Raw genomic sequence first — 22,246 nt, forward strand, 5'->3', positions numbered from 1 at the left:
TCCCAGCTCGCTGGAGAACAGAAGTTGATGGTGAATTAGTGCAAAAACCATCAAGTTGTTGGAGAGCCGCATACAAACCATGGCTGATTAAACAGGGAACATGAGCAAGTCATTTCTATAGGCGATGTGAAAGCGATAGATCAGAAAGAAACAGCAACATCATCTGCAGTTTGCATCTTCTCGGGACTTCAGTGCACCCCCAGAGTAGCGCTGCTCACACAGGGAACGATGGAGTGGTCCAGGCCGCCTCTCAGATACAGTTACACTTCACATTCCTCGAGCACTCGGCCAAACACGACTGAATTCAGCGGTGGGCAGTGACCTTTCACAAAATACTTCCTACCGCATTATCTGTTACAGGAATTGTGGCACCGCTGCAGAAGTTTTATAACGGGATAACAGCTGCTCAAGAACGAAACGTAGGAAACGCCACCTTTGGAGCAAAATAAAGTCAGATCTCCCTGGCCACGTCCCTCCCCTGTAACTCGAAAGATCTGAACAGATCCCCAAAGCGTTACAGACATATTAGCGCACACTCAAAGACACCTACATCTGTGGGGAGAACAATGATCTCCATTTATTTCGTTTCATATACATCCATATTTTGAATTTTAATACAAAAGAAAAAAAATTAGAATCTGACAAATGTTTACAAACAAGATACCTTCAAATAGATTTTACTCATTTCAGTCTGGTGCAGAGTAAATGACAAATTGTACTGTTATATTCAAGGCAACAGAGTCTGGAGTCCATGACCACTTAGCCCAACTTTTATGCAAGCTTAATTGTTTCTTTTTATCTACCATGAATGATAAACTCATTGTTGATTCCCAGTTCTGTGTGTGTGCACATGTGTACATAGCAGCTCCTTTCATAGAAAGAAAAGACATCTAGAGGTCTTCTTGTACTTTTACCTACAGGAATCATGTTAAGATACAGAATGGATTACATGGAACCGGGGCTGGATTTTATAAGAAAAAATAATTAGCTGACAAATGAGGGCAGCAATAAAAAAGCGTCTTTTTTGCAACAATAAATAAATACAGTCAAAGTTTTCTGTGTGGACTTTAAACCAGCTTCTTCACTGAAGAACAGGCGTGGCATTTCCATGGAGTTAAACGTGACCCCATTTACTGTATCTTTTTTCTTGCTCTCTTTCTCTCTCTCCTTCACCAAAACAAAGTTTTCCTGCTTCTGCCACAATAGTACAACAATTTGATCTTGACAAGAAAGTGGTGCTGCTGATTTTTATTTCTTTGTCCTTTGGACAAAATAAGCCAAGAATAGAATTTTGACTGTTGTGACCAATAAAAACGCAGTTTACATCGAGTCTCGTCAGGATAACCCGACTAAAAACATCTGGCTTCTTAATTAAAAATTTTCAGACAACCAGATCCTTGCTCGTGTGTTAGGTTAACACGCTGAACTCTAAGAAGCTGTAGACTGCAGTTTGTTGTTATGGGACCTGCAGAATGCAGAAGAAAGTGAAGAATTAAGCACCCTTCATTTTTGGAGAACACAGTCGCTGCAAGGCGTTGCCAAGGGTAAATCACAATGAGGGAATTACCACCGTGCTGCTTCCATTTTACTGTTTCCCCCTTCAGAAATAAAAGAACACTTAAATAATTCTCTCTGAATTTTAAGCACTTTTCCCCCTACAGTATACAAATATTTCAGGACTTGTAAAATGCCTGAAATCAGTTTTACTCGGATATTTACATAATAGTAGTCCATCAAAAGGAAAGCAAAAAGACATCTTAAGGGTCAATATTTATAATACCGTATACTTTGCTTAAATGTATTCAAGATCTCTTTGGATTAACTTAATAGATAAAACTGAACAGGCACATTAAAATCACATTTGTGCTAATCAGAGTTCAGCAAAACTCCTCTTTGACATTCACAGTTTTATTAGTGACCGAAAACAAAACAATAAAATACATGGTTTCCATGATGAATTTTTCCGTTTTCTCAATACAGCATTTGAGGAATGGGACAATTTGTTCGTTAATACAGTTACGTCTACCAGCGTGACTGCTGGTACCAGGAAAAAACCCGACAGCATTTACTTTTTAGACAATTTATCTGGATTTTTAGGGCAGTTTAATGGCGTCAAATTGTACAATAAAAGAAAGTGACCCCAACATCCAGTTCTGATTCCAGTTAAAAAGTTCAGACTAAAGATATCACAATCTGCAAGAAAAGAAAGAACACGGATGGTATAAATGAAAAACAATAACAAATAAGATGCAGCAATGAAATCAGCGTGCAAGCAGTGGCTGCTGGATAACCAGCTAAAGCAAAAGATGACAGAAACATGAGTTGAAAACTACCTGACAGAAATCACTAATGCAGTATTGAATTGGAAAGGAAAACGCTGGGCTAATTCATTTGATCTCGTCCCTCCTTATCAATCCTACTCTCGCTGCACATAGAGAATCAGATGCTTCCACAGCCACAGGTATAAAGTGAAGCTTTCAATTTAATTAATGACAAATGGATGTAACCCTGCATTAAATAACCTAGAGCAGCAGCCTGTTACAGTTGTGACTGCTCCAGCCAGGTGGACCAAGTTAACTGCTGTACACACACGATTTCTGACTTGGCTTATGTTGGAATACAGCAGTGATACAGGGGAAATCCATGTACTCCATATATTCTCTCTTTCAAACATGGTAAGTTATAAAAAGATGAGAGAGGGTAGTTAAAAACTAAAGTATTTCCGCTTCTTTCACTGGATTATACACTTCATGGAAGGATTGTCTCTTTTTAGCATCTGAAAAGTATTCAGTGCACGGTAGCACAATATCAGACCTTGATCCTGATCAGAATTAATTCTCATGAAGTTTTCTGCAGCAATGAGTTAAAATGTCATTTGAATTTCCCACATTCATGATACTGTCCAAATCTGCACCTAACAACTAATTTTGAACAAACATTACAAAGTAACCTCCTCAAAATCATGTTTAAGCCTTAATTTTGATGGAAAATGAAAGCGAGCTATTACAGAACAGATTTTTTTTTCCCTTTAAAAGCAAAGCAGTGGTCCAGGAAAGTGCACAGAGGGGCAGATCCCTGCAGGAACGCAAGGTAAGCTCACAGAAGCATTAAGGAGATTTTAGGGGAAAAACAGGGTATCTTTGCTTAGGAAGACTTTAGCTTACCTGCTTGCCTTAAATCCTTTTAGTTTCTGTACAAAGAATGATTCAAGAACTTCTGCACATTGGTAAAAAGGGGAGTCACTGGGATTGTAGTAACGACAGTTATCAAAAATTTTGGTCATATCCGCCACAAACTCCGTGACCTTTTTGTAGTAACGTTTCAGTATTCTTTCTTCCATGGTGGCAAGGTCTTGAAAGAAACCAAAGATTATTAAAATGAGACATTTTCATCCTCAGCAGAAGTTCACACTGTCAGACTGTGGGAAACAAAGCCTATCTGTGGCAGCTGCTTTTCCAGGAATGCTGGCCGTGAGGTGGTGACACCAGGTCTCCTTCAGAATAAACACTTCTGCACAAATATGGTGTGTGCAGCTAAATTAAAACACAACTATCAGCATGACCTTGGAAAACCTGGGTCTCTGCAGGAAGCTATTTGCTCTTTTCTGAAGAAATTAAGGAAAAAACCTCAAGATAAAGAAAGTCAGGACAGTTACTGAGACTTGATTTTCTTTACAGCCCTCACTGAGGCCAAGAGTCCTACCTGTAGATGTAACAGCTATCTAAACCTTCTGATTATTTATCTGAATTCATGACTTGCTTTGAATGAATGATCAATTTTCATGGGCATATGCACATTACCACATGGCACAGATGAAAGAAGATTTCAAGTGCAGGACCATGCTTTCATTCTTACTGACCAGACACGCTGATGAGACCAGAATGGTGAAGTAAGCAGTAACTGTCCTATTTTTATGCAAATGTAAATTAAAAAGAGGGAGAGGAACAAGAGCTGCCACTTATAAATACAGCTGTCTAAATGTATCGTGGCGCTTTGAGCTGGGAAAACAAGGACCTGCCCTCGGAAGATGCCCTGAAAGTGCTTATTTTGAAATGCCAGTAATGCCAGAACGTGCGAAAACAAACATGGATGGGCCTGGATTACCCAGTGTATTTCACATGTATTTATTTGTATACTTACAAGTGTCTTTTCCTGCTAGTTAAGTCAGAAAGGGTTAAGTGTATTTTTGTTTACTTCACTCAATCGTCATGTGCTTAATGATATTATTATGTGAGCTTTCCTTATAAACTTTAACCCACCAATTATGGAATAGGAGTTGTTCAGCATTTTCATAGTGGCACAATTCAAAACTTGGGAGCAGAAAAGGACACAACTTCTATGCAAAATACTATCTGCAGTCGACATACTACAACTTTGCCAAGATACTAAATGTAACTTTCCTATTTCTAGGATCAGTACAGAGTAGGTGGGAAAGCTCAAATGATACACGAGTTCTCATTTAGACATGAGAAGCTATTGGTGCTGTAACTGGAAGGAAAGGAATAACAATTAGCATCATTTGGATTTTCCCCAGAGGTTTCACATTCAAGTGTTTTTCTTGGTTATTCCTTATTATCGAACTGCTAAGGTCTAATAAGACCAGAGTAAAACACTGTAAAGCTGCAGCACCTCCTGTTTCCCCCCCACATACACAGCATTTGAATCCATTCTTGTTCCTACAGCTTTAAAGACAAATTACATATAATAAATTAGATTAGAATTTAGAATACTGTCACGCCAGATGAAGATCATGTTAAACTCCACCTTAAGTTGCATGTCACACTTCACTGTATTAGCACCACTTCCTCCTCAAACTCTACAGTACACACACCACAGTGTGTAGGAGGAACTGATGCACAGAGACAGAAAAAAACCCAAGCAAAGCAAAACATAGCAAAATTGTCCTCTTGAAATAAATAAAGTAATTTAAAAACAAGAATTCTGTCTTCCTGCTGCACTGAATTCCACATTTTATACATTAGACCAACAGTATTTAGGGTCAAGGAGTCAGCCTAGAAGTAGATCTATGAACCCTCATCGACTTCTACACGTATCGATGAGAAATCACGTTGTTTTGTTTGCCTAACTGCAAAACTGTATTCTGCAAAATCTTGAAGATCTCTAGATGGAAATGGTCAGCAGGTAATTAGTTTGATATTCAAAACCCCAAATCCACTCAGAAACACTTACCCATTGGTTCTTTAATAACACCATAATAATCTGGTGCATCATTGGGATCTACTGGTTCTAGGAATGGCCATGCCATCTTGTGAGCCTGTCAGGAAAACAAACAAACAAGAAGTTAAATTAGCACAGTTTAGTAGCTAAATGTTTTCATTCTAGTGGTTTTTTTAATTCATTATAATGATATAATAATGATATTAATTTTTGTAAATATACCTCAGCACAATAATGCCAGTCAAGTTTGCAGCTTACAGAGTAGTGTTTCTCATTAAAAAAAAGAGCCTTGCTATTTTCTCATTAAAAAAAAAAGGAAATAAAAACATCCTCCCAGACTCACAAGACGTGTCCTGTGCAGTAAAGCTGCAATCCTTGTTCTCACCTGTAAGGACCGCAGTACTCTTCTTAACCCTTCGTAATCTTTGTCAGTCAGTGGACTGAGCACAGTCATGGCATCCTCTGTGGACTGACACTGTGGACACACGTATTCATCAATGAGATCTGCCTCACTCTGTAAAATGCCAACACAGCGCCCGTGATACCAGTTCTGACATCGGTCGCAGCCAATGTAAAATCTGCAAGATCCAAAACAGTGTTAGTGACTCCATCTATTTAATTTAAAGGTCACATTTTAATACATAAACCTGCAATCCCTGCACACAAACAGTTACTTGGCATGATTACATACGACAGTGTAACGTGATATTTCAGACTGACAAATTCCCATTACACTATACAAACTGCTTTTGTATTTACAAACAGGCTCAATTACAGACCAAATTTTATACTAGGCACTTTCAAGCAATCAAGATTTTGGAAATCATTCCCCTGCTTTAGAGTTGAAAGGAACAGTGAAATGCCAGAAGTCTCACCCAACCGGTACTGAAAACAATTCAAGATACATTTTGTGCAAACTGGACTACAGGGCTCTTTTTCACTCCGTACAAAGATTTTTCATACGGAAGCTTCGATCTTGTAGTCGAATACAGGAGGGGTATTCTAGGACACAAAGCCTTACAGTAAGATACCAACCATATACCCCCATACTAGATCATGCTTTCTATCCAGATCAGACTAAAGCACAAAAAAAAAAATCCACTAAATACTACTTTTCATCTTTCTAATTCTCCGTTAAAAGAAAAACATAATATAAATCCCAATTTAAAGTACATTTTTTTAAAAAAACAAAAAACCCTACGGATTTTGACCACCCTGAAAACCTCACTTTTCCTAAAACATTTACCGTACAGAAACATTTGGGAGAGGAAGACAATTCCCGAAAAGCAATTTGTATTACGAAAGAATACAACATATGCAGAATAACTTTTTCTTTGCTTTGCAAGGAACAGGTAACCACAGTCAGAGCAGTTTGCTACCTAAACATCAAAGAAGAGGCTCTTATCAGAACTCACTGCGACTCATCATAAGGTGTTCTGCAGATACAGTACAATTCCTCACTGCTGCCCTCTTGTGCCCGTTTACACTCATTACAGATGTACACATCCATTTTCTTAGCCTCCTTTTCTGTGATGCCAACACATTCTCCATGATACCAGTTAGTACAAAGATCACAGCCAATATAGAACCTAAAAGTATTCACAATGAAAATGACAATGTAATTGTCATTTCAAATGGCATGGCACTTTTCCCTGCATTTCTCTCTGATGCACTGGCCTACTTTCTTCAATTTTCTGTCTCAGTTTCCCTGCTTTTCCTAGCTTTCTATCCCTACAAACTAAGATCTCATGCTGCAGCTATAGTGGCAGTAAGGTCGCTTGGGTCAATTTTCAATTGACAGTTCATTAAAATGCACATCGATATGTAACCAGACTTTGACAAAACTGGGCTAAAAATCTGTCTCCAATGCGTGCGTGAAAAACTGTAAAAGGCACAAAAAGACAAGGCCAAAAGAAAAGATTTACATTTTCAAAACTGTAGCTCAAAAGCCACTGAAACATTTCCTTAAGATTTGAAAATGTAGGTCTCAGTTAATTTAAAAAACAAAAGCAAAGCGCAAACACCAGCTAGGAGTTACAAGTATACTAGGAAGAACATGCATACCAGCCGTGTGTAGAATACATATTGGTATAACATGATATGAAAGAAAATTGGGTCAGGACATGGTTGTCATCATTATCTTTTGGTTTCTTTTTTTTTGGGAGGGGGTGGGGCACTGAAAAACAGGTATTAAACTACTCAAAATTGCAACAAATTGGAATGTGGACCACTCTTCAGAGCATAACGTCTACTCTCAGACACACTATGTGACAGAACCAGATGTGGTATGACACAAAGTGAAGGGAACCAGGTACAGAATCATGTGGATGGGACCTTGCACAGAATGATGTGACAAAACTGTAAAATATTATGCCAGGATGTTTGACATTTGGGGTATGGATATCTCAAAACACACCTATGACTAGTGACGATCAACCAGATGGGCGACGTTACACATCATTCTCTCTGCCTAAGCAAAAGCAAGCTGACTTGAAACCTCGACCTTCCCAGATTTCGGAGACCGCCATCATCCCCCTCGTGCTGCTGTGTGAATTCTGCCACCCTGCCCCGTCAGCCTGCAGGCACCACGCGCTGGCAGTACGTGCTACCAACAGCCAGCACATGCTCCACAAAACAAGCATCCTAATTTCTTGGGCCTCTGCATACATCCCCAATACTCAGATCCTGCATTTTTCTCTTAATCTTCAGTCAGATCCTAAAAAAAAAAATAAACAAATAAAAAAAAAGTACTGCACAACCCAACCTTCCACAACAAGCGGACAAATACAGCTCCTCCTGACAGCTATCAACAGCGATTCAGCCTGTGTCCTCTTCCCAGCAGGGTCTGTGTCTGCTCTGGTGATCCAGAAGCACATTTATGTCTAGGAGTAGATAAACCTTCCCACCAGAACGAGGAACAGGCGTCACACGAGGCTTTAACAAATAAGCTGAAATCTAAGAAAATATTGTACAAGGATACCCTACTGACCATCCTCAAAAACAACACGAGCAGATCCTGCGTGGAGCAGCACAAATGAGAACTCAACATAAGAAATTTGCAATAAAATACGTAACGCATGATGACTTTCAAGGATTTACTACATCCTAAAGAATGCATCGCGTATTTGTAATATACCACAAATTAGCTTTTCAAGCAGCACGTCTATCTTTTCTGACATAGAAAAGAGACACCAGCACAACGAGGAGTATCTGATGCCTATATAGGTATGAAAATAATTTTTTTAAAAGTTGACCAGAAAACTGTTTTAAAACTTGACTAGTCCCTTTCCAAACAGTGAAAGGAAATGTAGTTCAACAGTCCAGTAATAATTTGTAACATACAATTCAGAATTCCCAAAAAGCAATGCAGCAGAACTGAAGCATGTTGCTAAGGACACGACACTAAGTTATTAACGTTTCATTTTCTTGAAGTTTTATTTGTGCATTTAAGCACAGTTCTTTGTTCAAGCTACCAAAATTCACTCTATGACCACATTTTTCATTGGCTTGCTCAGACACCTATGGGAGTCAGAGTTAGTCTGACAAGTAAATCCTTTTGCTCACAGAATTTGTTCATCTGATCTTATTTTTGGGACAGTTCTATCACTTACTAACAACAGCAGTAGTAATACACAAACCTGCGTTTGGTATCACAACAAAATGAGATCAGGGTCACCTCACACAACATTCTTACGCTAAGTGACAGAGGTGACATCCCTCAGCAGTCCCAGTGAATTAACCACAGGGCATCACAGCTCTGCTGTTGCTGCAGCGATAGCAGCACAGAGAGCAGAGCAGTCCCACTTCCCAACACTGATGTAATGGTCAGAGGTACTGACCATAAGGTGAAGAAACCCCAAAGACTTCAACTTGACCAAAAAAAGAAAATGAACACATTAAAAGGCCAGAAGGAACCTCCAGAGACTCTTTAGTCCTAGCCCTAAATTTGGAACGAAGAACCATTACTGGAGTGAAAGCACTACTCCACTTCTATGGTTTCTTTCTGTTACCAGCATTTAAACCACCACCAAATGGCACCAGTTGACATTTGCTGGTGTTGTCACTTGTTGAACAGATACACACTCACTTGGAATTGGTCTGAAGTCAAATTTATTTCACATGTATCCCTACACAGCTCTCAGACATTAACCATTACTACTGATGTTAGTCACTTCTAGCTTAAGCAGGCACGGATAACTCTATCCTCCTGCAATTCACTGGATTTTTCCACTCCACCACTTACTAAATTTCTTCACAAACTCAGTAGATAGCATAGACAGTTTTCCTCACTCACAGTCAGAAGCAAACTACAGAGAACTGCAGATTTCACTTTGTCAAATGCTTACACATTCATATTTTATCAACCCTGGGATGCAAATTATAACACATGAAAACCATTTCTACCTGAAACATTGTCCAAAGTGAACTGCAGTTCAGTAACTTGGAACCTCCTTTACTGGCTGTTGACTTACAATAAAAGAGTCATTTATTGGAAGACGGTACCACAGCTATTTCTAAAGAACATCAGCTACGTGTTCACAGGAAATTGCTCAATCCAAATTGTCACTTGCTTCCGAGGCAGAGGCAAAACGGCAAAAGAAAGAATAACAGAGCGGAGGAAAAAAAGAAAAAAGAGTATGTGCATGTGAGACAGAAAGGTCATACAATGGAAACATGCAAACAAGTAAAAATACCAATCACATACATTAATAGTATCAACCAGGTATGTTAATAGTTTTGTAACTGCTAGTGGAAAACAGAGACTTTATTCTTTATTCCTTAGTGGTCACTGCAATAACACCTGATACTCTGTCTCCAATTCTAGAACTACCTTGCACTAACAGCTAAATACCCAAAGCTAAGAGCACCCAGGAAAAGGCGATGGCATTCACTACTCACTTAGACTCATCGTAAGGCGTTTTACAGATGCAGTAAAGCTTTGTGTCCTTCTTTGTTTCCTTTGAGGTAGTAGAAATCATTTTCTTTTTCTTGGACTTGGAAGCCGACAAATCTTTTTCCTCCTCTCGCTTTCTCTTCTGGGAGGATACGGGCATTGGGACTGTGGTGGAGGAGGAGGAGGTGACACTGGCTGCGTGTTGCTGAGGTGGTGGAGGTGGCAGTGGTGGCGGCGGTGGTGGTGGTGCAGCGGCTGCAGCTGCGGCTGCGGCGGCTGCTGCTGCTGCTGCGGCTGCAGCAGCTGCCTGGGCTTTTTCTTTTTCTTTCTTAATTTTAGTCAAGTCTCTCTTTAGCTCCTCCTGGAGTATATTAAATGAATAAATAGAGAGGGAGGCACTTCATATAATTATTCCAGGACAGAATTAAAATCTAGACATAAATCCCCATGTTTAACCAAAAGAAAATAACTAAAGTCCTTTAAATACACAGACTTTTTAATGTGCTTAACCTATAATTCACACAACATCAAGGGATGACTCTTGGCCTACTATGACCCATTGGCTGTAATCGATCAGAAGCTGTTTCAGGAAACAAGGTAATTTCAGTCCAGATGAAAACCAAGCAGCACGAAAAGGACATACACTAGTTTGGCAGAGATCCATGCATCCACAACCAGAATATCTCCCCATATGTCCCCTTAAAAGCTCACTGAGCAAACACATAAATCAAAGATTAAGACAACAATGTTGTCCCCAGCTTAAAATCAAATTAGCCTTTGAGAAGAACTGTTCTTACCTGCACTTCAATTTGTAGCTCTTTGTCCAGAAGTGCTCTTTTTTTCAATATTTCCGCTTTCAGCTGTTCTTTGTGCTTGAAAAGCAGAGCTGAAAGCTTGGTAGCATTCTGTTTACTGCGCTTCTGCTCTACACTCTCCTCTCGCTTTCGTTTTTTAGCTGCCTGTTTTTCTTCTTTGTCTATCTTATCCAGAATATATTTCATCACTTGGTTGCACACAATCATTCTGGGGAAGAAAGAAAGAAAAAGTACATTGTGCTGAGCTGCCTGTACATCTCCATCATTTAATTCTCCAGTCTCTGCAAGCTGCAAGCTAAATTATTGCATTTCTTAAGATGTACAAGGTTAATTTAGTAACATACATTGCTCCCACTTGTACTTATTTACTAGGACACCACTGGGGAGATCAAATCCCTAGTTAGGCTCAAGAGGGCCAGGCCCAATTTCATTTAACTGATCCGAGTATTAACTGTTCTCTCCCCTTCTTCCATAAAACTCCGAACAAAGCTTGGGCGTTAGTGAAATGAGATATTTTCACTTAATTTAGTTTCCACAAATACGTTTGAAAGAGCTGGATTTTCTTTATTCTGATGCAAGATGAAAGCACGTTGGAAGCCTGTAACAACTTTTAAAACAGATTTCCACCCTCCAGTGACCACCTAATAAGTTTGTGTGTTTTGGTATAAGGACTGACAAATATTTTTCGGTGTCTAGAATTCACTAAAATAGTTCCAAATTTCTTCACTAATGACAACGCAGGATTCACTTTTCATCTGCTTGTTATACACATCTATAAATCTCTTCTCCTGCTCAGTTGTTCTGCAATTTTCATTTATTTTGCTTTATATCTGAATTAGAAAATTAATGTGTTTTGGTTCTGATTTTACTTTTCCCTTTCCATTCTATTTCAAAAGGAAAATGAAATGCTTCTCGTTGCCAGAGTGACCATGAAAAATAACTCCCATTGACACATGAGCTGAAAGTAAACAACAAAACAGCGATGCCCTGGACAGGCAGCTGCTGCTAACTCTGTAGTCGTACTTACATCTACTTGGTTTAGTCTGGGTTTCTTTTTTCACCAGGTAAGATACCCAAATTACATTTTTGGAGAAGAAATAAAGAAGTGAGATGGAAAGACTGTTGTACCATGAACCAAGCTAGTTTGAACTTTTTTGTACTCTGATTTGATGATTAAAATTTTATAACACTATTCCTGTTCTTACTACCTGACAACACACACACTTGTCATTATCCAACTGAAGCAACTGCATGAGTGAGGAGTCAAAACAACCCCAAGCCAAATGACGAACACTCCAAATTTACATTTAACAGCTTCAACCAAAATCTCCTGCTCTGTCAAACAGCAATATCTTCCAACTTTCCAGTTCCCTCTGTGGAGTGGGAGGTGCAGTGGACAAGAATGTGAATAAACTGCCATGATAAAGGACAAAAAACCCCAGGCATTTTGCAACAGAACCACTAATTCTCCATTCTGTGCCTCTTTAAGGATGTTTTTACCTTGAATTTAAAAACTGTGGCCAGCTGCCAACACATGCAATACATTCCACTTTAAAAACATAAAATCAAAATAAAACTGAGGACAGAACTAAATTACCTAAAGTTAAGAACATCACTGTGAAATTTACTTTTGAGTGTAACTTTAACCCATTTTAAAATAGCAAAATTTCTTCAAGCAGGTTTTTACAAAACAGTGTTTTATTGCACCACCATTAAATGATGTCATAAATGTGAAACTTTCACATCTAAAGATGCACTATGATGCACATTCACCTCTGATTTTCTTCCCTCTCAGCTGGAGTCAGTGTCTTCTTCTGTTTCAAGTGCTCTATGACAGCATTCTGCTTCATAACCACCTGTAGGATGATACAGAATCCAAAATAAAATATGAGAACTTTAGCCAGCATTTCATAACATTACAGGGAGAACCAGGACATTTCCTAAGTTCAAGAAAAAGTTAACGTGTTATTTCAGTAAGTGAGAAAGCTGATTTTATCAGGGGGGGCAGTGCTTGTTTAAAGCAATTATTTGAAGATTAAACTGAAAATTAACACCCACCCATAGAGTAGGATATTTTGCTTATGTCCAGTTTAAACCTGGGACTAAATGTAAATTGACAGTATTTCTTCAGCGATTGGTTGTTTTATTTTAAAAAATGGTCAGTTTATTATATATATATATATGTATTATTTTAAGCCCTGCAGCCATCCAACAGCATTACATTTCAGATACCTCTTTGAAACCTCAGATTCCTATAGCAGGCAATGAAAGCACTGTACATGTGTTCTGAACATCAGCTCTCCTATCTATCACCTATCCTTCCTGAACTGAGAATAAAGCTTTATTGTCCCAGCAGCTAGTGGTAAGTTCAGTCAAGGTGCCAGAAGACTGCAAACATGGTACAATTGACTTGATGTGCTGAATTAACTTAGAATATTTAATTAAATTGCCAAAAGCAATCGTGCACCAACTTTGAAAGAATCAAATTAACTGCCTATCAAATGTATTAACATTGTTAACAAGAACAGGCATTTAAAATGAGATTTGTTTCATTCATTAAGTTTTAATTTCCTTCTGTTAACTTTACCTGTTTCTGGATAATGTCACTTTGATTAGAAGCCTGAAGGGTGTGCTCACGTTTAATTTCTATCTGTTGCTGCTTTTTCTTCTGTTGCTGCTCCCTGAGCTGCTGAACTCTCTGCAGCTGCTCCTGAACACTAGCTGCTTGAACTGTTACCACATTCTGAATCTGGTGAGCCTGTACTGGGCTAGTTTGCTGGATCTGAATAGGTAACTGAAGCTTGATCTGCTGGGGCACACTGCCTTGTTGGGCTTGTATCTTAGCCACAACATGTGACTGAAGCTGAGAGAGAACTTGGACTTGTTGCTGAAGCTGAGGCACTGTAATAACTTTAGTTGGAGGCTGCTGAAGTTGCAGCTGAGGACGAGTTGGGGATTGCACAGGAACCTGATTTAAACTTTGAGTAGTTGGAAGGGTTGAGACCGAAGTCTGAACCTGAGGTTGTGATTGCTGCAGCTGAGCTTGAATTTGTATGGGAGCATGGGGCTGCATCTGAATCTGTTGTTGGGTTGTAGTCTGCACCTGAGCTGGTTGCTGAGGCTGGACTTGGGACTGGCCTTGTGGAAGGATTGCAGTCTGCGGCTGACTCTGGACTTGCACTGGAGATTGCCCTTGAGCCTGGGTCTGTGCTGGAGACTGAACTGGAGATTTGGATGTCTGTGCTTCAGCTGTGACTGGAGAGTCAACGGATGCTGGGGTCTGAGATTCGGGCTGGGTCTGAGTTTCGGGCTGAAGTGCTGGCTGAGGTGCCTGCGGCTGGGCCAGCGGTGCAGGCTGAGCACTCTGATTCTGCACTTGAGGCTGGGCTTGCTGCTGGCTCTGAGGCTGTGACTGGACTGGCGGCAGCGCTGATGTTGGCTGTGCCTGTAGAGCTTGCTTCTGTTCCCCTGTAGCTATAGAGGATAAAAACAAAAGTATTCCGCTCATTTCAAAGGACATCTATGAACCTTACTAATTTGAACCTTATAGAACTACTGCAAAGCTCTATGCAGAAATTCAAGAGATTTCTAAGCTTATAACACACTTCCAACAAACTTACTGTAACAACAGCCCATCTCTAACTGCATAAAAACTCCCATGCAACTGAAGTGGAAACTTCGTTCTGCTGAACAGGACAATGCTTACCTGAGGTTGAAGTAGAAACTGTTGTTGTAGTTGTGCTAGCTGTAGTAGCAGCTGCTGGTAGTGGGGTGAAAAGAAATCTCTGAATGGTACCATTTGGCATAGCTGCTTGCATAAGCTGTTGTCCTGGACCAGGTATCACAGTCACACCCTGAGGGATTAATTGTAATTGACCAGTAGTTTGACCTTGTCCCTGAATTACCACCGTGAGTCCTTGACTGCCACCCTAAAAAAAAAAAGTTAATATTGATGCATTAGTGATATAACTCTTAGACAGACTTTGCTGGGAATCAGAAGAATTAGGGTTTTGGATTTCAGAATTCAATACTTTTACCACATACCATATTCCTAGCATCTGAGATAATGAAATACTAAAATACTCTTTCAACAACTCTATCATCAACAGATTACTGGGTTGGAGTTAGTTACACATATTTTCATCCAAATATTGACAAGAACACAGGCCAGAAAGCAGCGAAAATAGAACATTTCGTTCCTAGAATTCACAAGCAATACAGAACAAGGATAATTTTAGACATACTATTAATTACTTTCTCAAGAACCTCAGCAGTTTATGTAAAAGTTCTCTGCACTGGAAACATTTCTTAACCACATACCAGATCCTACCCAACCGTGAGCTTTCATGACTGACTGTTCAGTCTGTAATGTATTGTGAATTTCTGTTCCTTAAGCTGACACTTAGGCAGCTCATGACATCGCTCTCAACTCAGTGATGGAGAAGGTAGGGTACTGCCTCAAACCTAGATGCATGATTCCATCTTCTGTGAACTCACAGAACAGAATAAGGCCCTTACAAAAATCCCTGAGTCTTTTGGTGTGGAGATCAACTCTCTGAGTCTTGTTGCTAGATAAGACTTTTATATGTGGAACAAGCAGCCTGCACATTACAGTAATTTATATATATCATCATCTGAAGAATACATATTATGGTAACTCACAGAAATCTATTTTTACCCTATGCTTGACTCAACTTATTTTTTGCCAACAGGCCTTCACGATCTGAGCAGAAGCTATAAGAACTCTTTCCTCCTCCAGTTCCAGATACTGTAATATTTCCTCTGAGACTCTGGATAATGTGAACAAAACCTGAATCTTCACACAAAATCAAAAGACAAAGAACGAACATTACGTTCTGAAGGTCTACGAAACAGGCCACACAAAACAATGATGTCCCTTACTGCTATTAATGCAAAGGCTTTTTTTCTTACTGCTAAACTTTCCTGATGCTGGTTACATTATTGGGCAATACAATAGGAAAGAATATTTAAAGCTTTATATATACTACTTAAATTTCTTTTGGTCTGTAATTATGCTATCAGTCATCCCAAACAAAGGCTGAAACATAAATTTATGAGTAGATAAATGACACTGCTGAAAACCAAAAGCTTTGTAAGAGGTATCATAAGTATTTGCACATTTTCATGTCCAGAGGCTGTAAAATATTTTACCTGTCCTTGTGTTAGTTGTGTGAGTTGGGCCATAGTAAGTTTTACTTGTCCCTGCTGAGGGCGAGTGGGCTGAGATGTAGTTTGTGGCTGTGTCTGCTGAGGTGGTGTTGCAGGACTTGTGACAGTCTTCTGTCCAGCACTGGTAGAAGCTGTGCTGGTACTAGAAACTGCTGTTGAGACAGGCTGACCCCTGATTATTTGAGTCACCACTTGCTGTGTCTGACCTGTAAGAGGATAAATTTGTGATAAGAAACACGTTTCCAACATTTTAACCATTAGCACAGCAAAACTCTGAGTCACGACAACTTGCAGTAGTGTATAATCAGACAAGTGAAGCAAACACTGCAGTTTGCACATAGATTTTCTTTTCAAACCATTTTTCTGTGTGGTTGACTGAAAAATGTCTGCAAAACGTTTTCCAATGCAATTCACATACTTACATACTACTTCAAATACTGAGCATGCTTTTTTTAAAGAAGTCCTTCTCAATGCACAACTATTTTAAACTTTTTTGCTCGTTTTCAAATGAAAGGACTTCACAATAAGTGCTAGATTTCCCAGCATCAATGACAAACAACACTGACAACGCCTGCAACTGACACATTCAAAAGCCAGAAAAGGCACTCATTACAAGCCAAGCATCAAAATGAGGTAATTTTGAACCGAGACACATGAAACAGAATGTGTTTATGAAGAAACAAACCATGGATTTCACACTGGAAATTTAAGTATTAAAATGAACCTACTGGCTGGAAGAATACCTTGTTGCACCACTAGAGGTGTTCTAATGATGGTCTTCCCAAGTGTTGACTGCTGCAGTGGTGTCCGTATCACTGTCATACCAGGGCGGAGGGGAGTCCCTTGAACTACCTACATACACCAAAATGGAGAGCACGTGTAAACTTGTGAAAAAAGACGCTGGGATATGCCCTGAAGTATTTTGTATTTTTAAAACATCTTACTTGTGAAGTGCTTGTTGTTCCTAATGTCCCTGTGGTATTTGGCCTAATGGTTACAGTTGCTGTCCTTGGCTGGAATGAAGTAAACGTTTGACTTGCACCTGTAGTTGATGGAATGATACCCAATACCTTTTGCTGAACTTGAACAACACCTAAATAAAGAAAAATTGAGAATTCATTAATAACATAATTGCCAGCAAAAGAAATAAATGCAACTCCAGCGTAGCATTTAGAAATCAGTCTCCACCTTTGCGTCTTTCAACATTTCGTGGAAGAACCTTGGTCACATTGTAAAAAGAAGCAGCATTATACTTCATTAACAGTCCAACCACATTTTAAGTTAAGAAATAGGTATTTCAGGAGAGATTAAGGAGAGAGTGAATCTTCACAAAGATCAGTTTGATGGTAACTGCAAATAAGTCCTTGCGCTGGCACGGTGCCACAAATTAGTATTATACAACCATTAAAGGCTATAATCTGATTCATTTTAATTGTAGGAGGCTAGTTTAAACACCTTTCACCTACAAGCTTGTGGTACTGAAGAAAATGGGTAATGCTTTTCCTGTCACCTAAGAAATTTCAATACAAAACTAGTAGCCTTCGTGACTTCCTCAGCTACTAAGTATAATAGAGACACAGAATTGACCTTTTCTGTTCAATACACATTCACACATCTCAAAATATTAAGTCCTCTTCTAGAGGCAAAAAGAAAAAACGCTAATTTTAGTTTGGAGTCAAGTTCTTGCTCATCAGTGAAGAGCAGATGCAGGCATTAATAACTAAGAACTGCAGCTTTTTTACAGTGAAGAAAGTAGTTTTGTTGATGTATAATTGAGATAACGAAAAAAAAAAGCATGCTTCATTCCACACTGTTAAAAATAAAACTTCTAATTTTGCACTATGAAATGTAAAATAATTTGTAGGCAAAAAACTTGCATTTCCCCCTACAGACACAAATAGGCAATACATGGGGGAACAAGCTCCAGAAACTTGTATATATATATAAATATCTTTTCCCCCTTCAAGTCACAGTTTACTTCACTGGGAAAACAGTGTCAATGGAGAATTAAGCAGCAAGCTGGAATACATTTTTAATTCAGATCCCTTTCCCCTACCTCCTTGAGTTGATGGCACATTGACGGCAACAATCTTGCTGTTTGCAGGGAGTGGCAGCTTAGTTATCACTTTCCCTGCCATCGTTACTGGACTGCCTGAGATCTGGAAGGTCTGCCCTGTGCTGGCAATGGTTGTGGCTGAAGTGGCAGCTGTGCTAGTGGCTATTGAGGTACACAGAACAGTCAGTTTTAGAGCAGAGTAATTAGTCAGTGAAATGACTTTCTCAAGTATGAAACAGAAAACTACAGGATAATTTTTACAGTCATTTTTGAACGCGTCGTACTTTCTTTGGTAAAGATTCTATTTCAGAAACAGCACGTTACAGCACAGAATGCTTTCATTATCAATGATTACCAGTACAACAACTGTCAGTAATAAATGAGACAGGTGAGAAATAAGACTTCCTAGCAAGTGTGAACAAAGAAAAATTAGACAGGTATTATCTCAGAAATGTCCTGCTGACTTAGCAAGAGAGTTAAGAGCAAAGATAACATGAAATGTAGTAATGCTGTATATTCTGGAAAAGATGTAGGTGGTGCATACAGGCTGAACTCGGGCACATGTTCTTTCCATGACAAACACCTACTTACCTGTTGAAGATTGGCCTTGTTTAACCCAAGTAGCAAAAGTCTGATGAAAATTCTTGTTCTGCTGGAATGTTACTGTAGCTGGAGAACCCACTTTTGTAGTAAGTACTACTTTGGTTCCTGTGGGGACTGGGCCCGCCAAGGGGCCTACCACAACTTTCTGTGGTGTTGAGACAGTAGTTGCAGTGCTGCTGGCTGTCGTGACAGCAGGGGCCACACCTGTGGCAGGTATCTGCTTCTGCTGTTCCAGCCGTTTCTACAGAATTTAGAAAGAAAAAGAAACAAAGGGATAATTAGCGCTTTCAGATATTGTAAAATAAATGCTGTCTCTTCTCAGTATTGAAAAATAAAGAACTCTGGCAGGAGTTTAGTTCAAGTTGTAACGTACTGAAGAATAAGCTGCTTGTGTACCCTACAGCACAAGACTCCTTGACCTGCACAGTTACAACTCAGCTTTTACAGCACACAGTCAGAAATTTTCCTTTAGAGCATCTTTAAAATCCTCACCTTATGTTGATTACACTGCATATTTGACTTTAAAGAAAACTTATTAATTAGTCTCAGGTTAATGTGCAGTGTCAAAAAACTTTGAAAAATATCCATGAACATTTGGCTCTGTGCATACAGCCTGCATCTATGTCAGCAAATGGCACATCATCATTAACACAGAGCTCATCATTAGCATTCCTAAGTTTAGAGCTGCTTGCACTAAGATCCTGCCAGTTACAAAAAAAAAAAGTGTAACATTCTACTTCACCACTAAGAAAGCAATCTGAAGAATTAGTAACTGTAAATCCAACTTGCAGCCTGCTTAAAAAATTTAGGTTCGAAATCCCTTACTCTACCCAGCAACTTTCTGTGCTGCAACTGTCAAGAAGTTACACTGAATTTAGAGATCCACTTTGTGAAGGGATAGTATCAGTAAGCTCTTAAAATTCCAACTAATCTAGCATTCTTTCCTATGTTACTGAAATTATACCTGTATCAATTAAAATTTCAGTGTATGTTTAGAATTACACTGCAGTAATGCCTGCCAGTCAGAAACACTGATTCATTAGTAGTATATTTTCTTCAAGCAAGATGAAATGAAAAAGGAGTAAGTTGGAAAAAATCACAATTCTTAATAATGAATGTGAAAGAGCATGGCATTTGGATTTCCTAAGTTTAACTGAATACATTTATATATACATACACACATGTACACACACATAACTATATATGTAGGTGGGCATCATTGAGCCAACTTACAATAGGATAGAATAAAGATTCAATTTGACTGAAGCATGAAGAACAAAGGCAGTTGTATTGCCCAGTCAGCTATGCACCAACATCACATTCCACTACGGCACAGAACACTGACGACCTTACCTGGAGATTGGTGCTTCTCAGCATTTTAAAATAGAAACAAACTAAACTTTTTAAAAGTGTTATAAACTAGATTAAAAAAACCACAAAAATGTGGGGGAATCCAAACGAAATCTTTGCCTTAACTCAGTTTCAAAATGTACACAGTGGGAACAGCATTGTTTGATGGCTTGGTTTGCACAGGAAGTGGAAACTATTTGAAAAATGGTGTAGGATGAGGATTAAACTGTGTTTCCCTTATTCTAATGCATGTGGACTACCAGTGCATAGTTGCTGTCAGGTGGGACCACCAGTAGCTCCCCCACCTGCTGGGCAGCCAATCGTTGGTGTTTTAGTTGAGCCTCCAATTGGGCCTTGAATTCCTCTGCCTTCTTCTGTTCACTAACCTTAGCCTGTTGTTCAACTGCCTGTGCCTTTTCCTTCTCCACCCTGCCAAAGACACAACCAAAAGTAAGTTATATCACCACATAAAAACCAACCATCAAAGTGGATTTCATTTTATCTAGTTTAACTGCTCTTGCAAGAACAAATGTCAAACTGAATAACACTGAAAAACTGGTCATGGTTTTAAAAGTATTTTGAAATAAGCTACTGAAGTTGCATGCAACATCCCTGAAATACTCTTCTGTTTAACTCATGCAATACCTTACAGGAAACTAATAATCAAAACTAGAATTTATAATTATACCTGAGACTGCTACCAATTTATGTCATACCATTAATTTAAAACAATTCTTCCAAGAGACTCAAAAATGTTCCAACCCTAAGCATGCAATACTGAAAACATCCAGTTGACTTGGATATACTCAGGCTGAATTTACCTTTACACGTTCATTTCCTTTGTTTTACAGAAGTATGTAACTAGTTCAAGTCATGACAGAAGTAGCATAAAGCCTTTCCATACATTATAGTAACAGCCTTTTAGCATACAACAGTGATCAATTTATAAGCATGGAAAAATTAATATAATATTAGTTCTAACACATCTGTAAGATTTGCATAAATTAGTTTTGGTTCCAGCAAATAGTTTAGTTTTACAGCTTTAAGCTTGATTATCATTATCCAGAGGCACAGTAAAAATGCAACACAGATCTGCTTTTACTGATCATAGCTACCAAGTTTGTGGTCTCTAGTGGGAACTTTTATTTAGCATACACACAAATTAAAACTACTTGCTTTAAAAGCTCATTTGAGGTGGTTTACCTTTCAGCAAATGCCCTGATCTCCCATAGTTCCAATTCCTCCTCTGCTACCCAAGTTTCAATTATAACAGGGCCTGTTTGCTTGGGCGTTTCTGGCCTTTTTGGCCTTAGTGCACTTGATCGCAGTCCCTTCCTCTGGGGTGTTGGAGTTTCTTTAAAGAACAGTCAAAACACACACATTAAGCTCAATCATAAAACAAAACTAAAGTGTAATCCAAGATTTAGTGTCTTTCTCAGTCTCATTTTATAACCAGGAAGGCCTTTCAGCCTCTGATAAATCATGTCAGTTTGTTAAATGCATAATTTGTTTCCCCACAGGTGAATGAAGTGAATGAAGCGTTCACATCCAGCTGTATTTGCTCCCTTGATGGTCTGAATTAACGTAAAGATCCAGTTACCTTAATTTCTGTAGGAGCTTATGGGAAGGGGAAAAACGGCATAAACAAACATACCTTTTGGAGCCTCTGGTACACCAATGGGACAAATAATTTTTCTGATACAGTACTCTGACCGGATTCCATACGGACCAACATCTCTTCGCTTGATTATTTCTGTTGTCGTAATTTCAGTTTCAGTTGTTTCTACAACAAATCAGTCCCAATACATTAACAACAGAAAACAAAGAAAAGCTAAATCTCTAATCATCCCCATAAACAATAAAGAAACAGCAACTGGTACAAACTGTTGAGTAAAAAAAAAAATTCCAATGCCATAGCTGACATTGAGCCTTTACAGAAATGCTTGGAATGCGCATTCATACTGAAAATTAACAGCAAGAGCTTTTGCATTAAGAAGCTCAGAAATTTAAAGAAATAATACCTGTACGTGTAGTTCCTCCCCCAGGTGGAGCTTTTGCTGCCATATCATCCCATTTGAGACATGCCCACAGTAACCGCAGCATAAGGCTCACTCCGGCCAAAGACCTTACTGTTTGAAGTCGGTACCTGACAACAGAGAG

At 39.0% G+C, this 22,246-nt stretch overlaps 1 protein-coding gene across 1 annotated transcript in view; it reads right to left on the reverse strand.

The window, feature by feature from the left end:
• Positions 1-551: 551 nt before the first annotated feature.
• The window catches only part of BPTF (bromodomain PHD finger transcription factor), a gene marked incomplete at its 5' end in the record, with an annotated part of 34,077 nt that continues 12,382 nt past the window's right edge, over positions 552-22,246 (reverse strand). Inside the window, 19 exons of the mRNA XM_010185014.1 lie at positions 552-1,465; positions 3,165-3,351; positions 5,191-5,275; positions 5,564-5,756; positions 6,594-6,767; positions 10,078-10,433; positions 10,870-11,095; positions 12,661-12,743; positions 13,475-14,361; positions 14,594-14,816; positions 16,060-16,283; positions 16,806-16,929; positions 17,022-17,170; positions 18,134-18,295; positions 18,725-18,977; positions 20,392-20,515; positions 21,290-21,440; positions 21,741-21,869; positions 22,108-22,232. Coding sequence (XP_010183316.1) covers positions 1,429-1,465; positions 3,165-3,351; positions 5,191-5,275; positions 5,564-5,756; positions 6,594-6,767; positions 10,078-10,433; positions 10,870-11,095; positions 12,661-12,743; positions 13,475-14,361; positions 14,594-14,816; positions 16,060-16,283; positions 16,806-16,929; positions 17,022-17,170; positions 18,134-18,295; positions 18,725-18,977; positions 20,392-20,515; positions 21,290-21,440; positions 21,741-21,869; positions 22,108-22,232 — 3,892 coding nt within the window. The remainder of the gene's footprint in view (positions 1,466-3,164; positions 3,352-5,190; positions 5,276-5,563; positions 5,757-6,593; positions 6,768-10,077; positions 10,434-10,869; positions 11,096-12,660; positions 12,744-13,474; positions 14,362-14,593; positions 14,817-16,059; positions 16,284-16,805; positions 16,930-17,021; positions 17,171-18,133; positions 18,296-18,724; positions 18,978-20,391; positions 20,516-21,289; positions 21,441-21,740; positions 21,870-22,107; positions 22,233-22,246) is intronic.

Source organism: Mesitornis unicolor, unplaced genomic scaffold, assembly GCF_000695765.1.
Source record: "Mesitornis unicolor isolate BGI_N332 unplaced genomic scaffold, ASM69576v1 scaffold4735, whole genome shotgun sequence".
Classification (NCBI taxonomy): Eukaryota; Metazoa; Chordata; class Aves; order Mesitornithiformes; family Mesitornithidae; genus Mesitornis; species Mesitornis unicolor.